Source organism: Cornus florida, unplaced genomic scaffold, assembly GCF_030987335.1.
Source record: "Cornus florida cultivar Cherokee Brave unplaced genomic scaffold, ASM3098733v1 CherokeeBrave_3.0.0_Hap2_Chr04, whole genome shotgun sequence".
In the NCBI taxonomy this organism is placed as follows: domain Eukaryota; kingdom Viridiplantae; phylum Streptophyta; class Magnoliopsida; order Cornales; family Cornaceae; genus Cornus; species Cornus florida.
Window position 1 is genome coordinate 77,813,373 of NW_026775574.1, and position 3,120 is coordinate 77,816,492.

At 36.0% G+C, this 3,120-nt stretch overlaps 1 protein-coding gene across 1 annotated transcript; it reads left to right on the forward strand.

Annotated features, from left to right (window-relative positions):
• The first annotated feature begins 247 nt into the window (after window positions 1-247).
• On the forward strand, window positions 248-3,120 carry LOC132305147 (receptor kinase-like protein Xa21). The gene is made up of 4 exons (XM_059802828.1): window positions 248-374; window positions 522-710; window positions 1,492-2,055; window positions 2,478-3,120. The coding sequence occupies exons 1-4, from the start codon at window positions 248-250 to the stop codon at window positions 2,855-2,857; spliced, it is 1,260 nt and encodes a 419-aa protein (XP_059658811.1). The 3' UTR covers window positions 2,858-3,120.

Here is a 3,120-nt window from a genome sequence, read left to right on the forward strand (position 1 = left end):
TAAAATCTAAAAACAAAAATGATAAAAGTTCCTATCATAAATATGGTTCCTAATTCCTCTAACCTTAGAACTACCTTTCTTTTTCTTTTTCTCTTTTTCTTTTTTTAAGTAAAACCTTTGAATTTGTAGACCAAATCTGTATAGCTGAAGGTAAGTATAAAGACTATTAATGGGTGATAAAAAATAATAAATAGTAATAATAATAATAAAAAGACTATTAATGAAGTAATACAATTCTTCTTAATTAATGTCACTCTCACGCTTTGAGCGCATTCTCGTTCTTACGTTTCGCATGCGCTTTAATTCAAATTCTCACTGTGTACGACTTAATTCTGCCCTTCATGTTCCTTCTCTCGAATTTACTCTTACTTTATGTGACTTAAGTCCAAAACTAACCGGGTTGACCCAATAACCATCTATTTTATGATTATCTAAACTTTCGGGTTTTAATTAAAAAAAATTGGAATTCGGAAAATGGCTGTGTACGGTTGGGGAGGCAAAAGATATTTCATAAACATCAGGGCAGCCTATTGATAATATTCAACAAATAAGGGTTCTATTTTTTATATACACGCTACTTTCACCCCTTAGGGCCTTCCCTTCTTCAGCCATCATCCCCCCCCTCTCTCTCACACACGCACACTACTTCATACTCTCACACACGCACAAACACCAAATTGAAGAGATATTCTGGTTGCTTCAGATTGGAGGTAAATTCACAACTCTGGATTTTATCTTATTTTTTTAGAAAATTTAGATTTTTGATGAATATAGGAGCTTTTACATGGAAATTTCCTGAGATTTTCTGTTTGTTTTGATGGAATTTACTTCTTGATCTTGGGAAAATTGAACAAAGTAATATTCACATCTCTCCCTCCATGCCTTTCAGATGTTTCAAAATCACTTTTCCTGATCTTGCATTTCTTTATTATCTGATGTTCTATGTGTTGGATTGTTCTTGTTCATGCTATGATGAGATCATTTCATTTATGAATTTAGGGCATGCGAGTTTCATCTAATTCGTTTGAATACGAAACTACCCAGAAAATGAAAGTACTCAAAGAACGCGTCTTTGGGTGGACCCCATGAATCCCTTACAAACATGCATCACTTTTTTAAATTTCCACTCACCTTCGTGTGTATGCATGTATATATATATATATATATATATATATATATATAGTTCAGACAACTTTATGTTTATGTCTCTCCTTCCTCTTGCCTTCCTTAGGACGACCAGCCTTGAGGACTACAACTTCTACTGAACAATCTCCTTTAACCATTGTTTACGCCTCAGAGTCATCAACATACATGTGGAAATGTCTTCTCATGCTCTTAGAATACTAATACTTGTAATTGGTATCACCATTTTTGTTCTTCTGTGGATAGCAAATGTTTATGTTATTCTTTATTGCACCAAAAGTACTCCCCGATCGAAGCCCCATTTGGAGTCTTCATTTGGAGATCATTATATCACACTCTCTTATGCAGAACTTCTTCAAGCTACGGATAAATTCTCTCCGGCCAAAGTGGTTGGTGAGGGGCGTTATGGTTGTGTTTATAAAGGGGTTCTGAATTCTTTTGGAGATGTTGCTGTTAAGGTACTCAAACTTCAACGCCGCGGAGCAAGCAAGAGTTTTGTTGCTGAATGTGAAGCATTAAGGAACACTCGCCACCGGAATCTTGTCAAGATCTTCACAGCTTACTCGGGATGTGATCACAAAGGCAATGAATTCAAAGCTTTGGTCTTTGACTTCATGCCAAATGGGAGTTTGGAGAGATGGTTGCATCCAAGTTCGTCTGTGCAGTTCAACTCAAGGAACTTGAATCTAATCCAGAGGCTAAACATTGCCATCGACGTGGCATGTGCTTTGGATTATCTTCACAATCGTTGCACACCACCAATCATTCATTGTGATCTAAAGCCAAATAATATTCTTCTTGGCAATGAGCTCTGTGCCCATGTAGGTGATTTCGGGCTTGCAAGGTTTCTTGATTATATGCAATCCAATTCATCAATTGGGGTAAGAGGAACAATTGGGTATGTCGCGCCAGGTATTCTACTATCATTTATATGTCTCTTAATTTTGCGCCAGGTTAATTTTAGCATGGTAGGTATGTAGAACGAGTCTACACTATTTTGAACCTCATCTTGGTACTTCATGATGACTCAATTAGTATTTATAGATTGAGTGTATTGAAATTCTTGTATTTGTCTACACTATTTTGAACCTCATCTTGGTACTTCATGATGACTCAGTTAGTATTTATAGATTGAGTGTATTGAAATTCTTGTATTTCACTTTAGTGCAGTGTTTGAACGTAATAGTTGATAATAGATTAAAAGTTTTGTAAAACGTTGAAGTAAAACATTAAGAAATTGTCCAGTGTCCTATTAGATTTGAACCGGTAATTTTACCAATTGTGGTACATTGGCTTTGCATTTTGAACATTGTGTTAAATTCTATAAATTGCAGAATATGGTACGGGTGGGAATGCTACAACACAAGGTGATGTGTATAGCTATGGAATCCTCTTACTAGAGATGTTTACGCAGAAAAAGCCTACCGACAGCATGTTTATGGATAACCTTAACCTCCATAACTATGTGAAGATTGCTCTCCCGGATCGAGTGATGGAGGTTGTTGATCCCCTACTCATATTGGAAGCGGAATATGAATCAAACAGGACGGGCCAGAGTAGCAAAGGCAACCAGGGAAGAATAGAGAAGTGCTTGGGATTGATCCTTCGGATTGGAGTCGTATGTTCAGCTGAATTGCCAAGAGAAAGGAAGGGTATAGGGGATGTTCTCGCGCAACTGAATGTAATTAGAAATTATTTCTTGGCTTCGGAATGAGAGATGATATAGAGGTATGAGAGAGAATACACTGTTCAAGATGAAACTTTAGCTCCATATGTAAATTTTAGGGGATGTACAGAATTATTTGAAGGACCATAACTATTGTTTTGCTCATCCTAGTTTGTATTATGTGCATAACTGTATTTTATGTATTAAAGTCCATGTAAAGTTTAAAAGACAGCTGATGACATTGAACACATTTTGCTTATAAAAAATTGTATCTTTTTTTTCTATCATGAATTTTATGACTTTGTTCATGA

Coding starts and splice junctions, on each gene's coding strand:
- LOC132305147 (XM_059802828.1), top strand. CDS start 248: ATGTCACTCTCACGCTTTGAGCGCATTCTCGTTCTTACGTTTCGCATG. Junction 711..1,491: donor CTGGTTGCTTCAGATTGGAG/GTAAATTCACAA, acceptor TCTCTTATGCAG/AACTTCTTCAAGCTACGGAT. Junction 2,056..2,477: donor AATTGGGTATGTCGCGCCAG/GTATTCTACTAT, acceptor TATAAATTGCAG/AATATGGTACGGGTGGGAAT.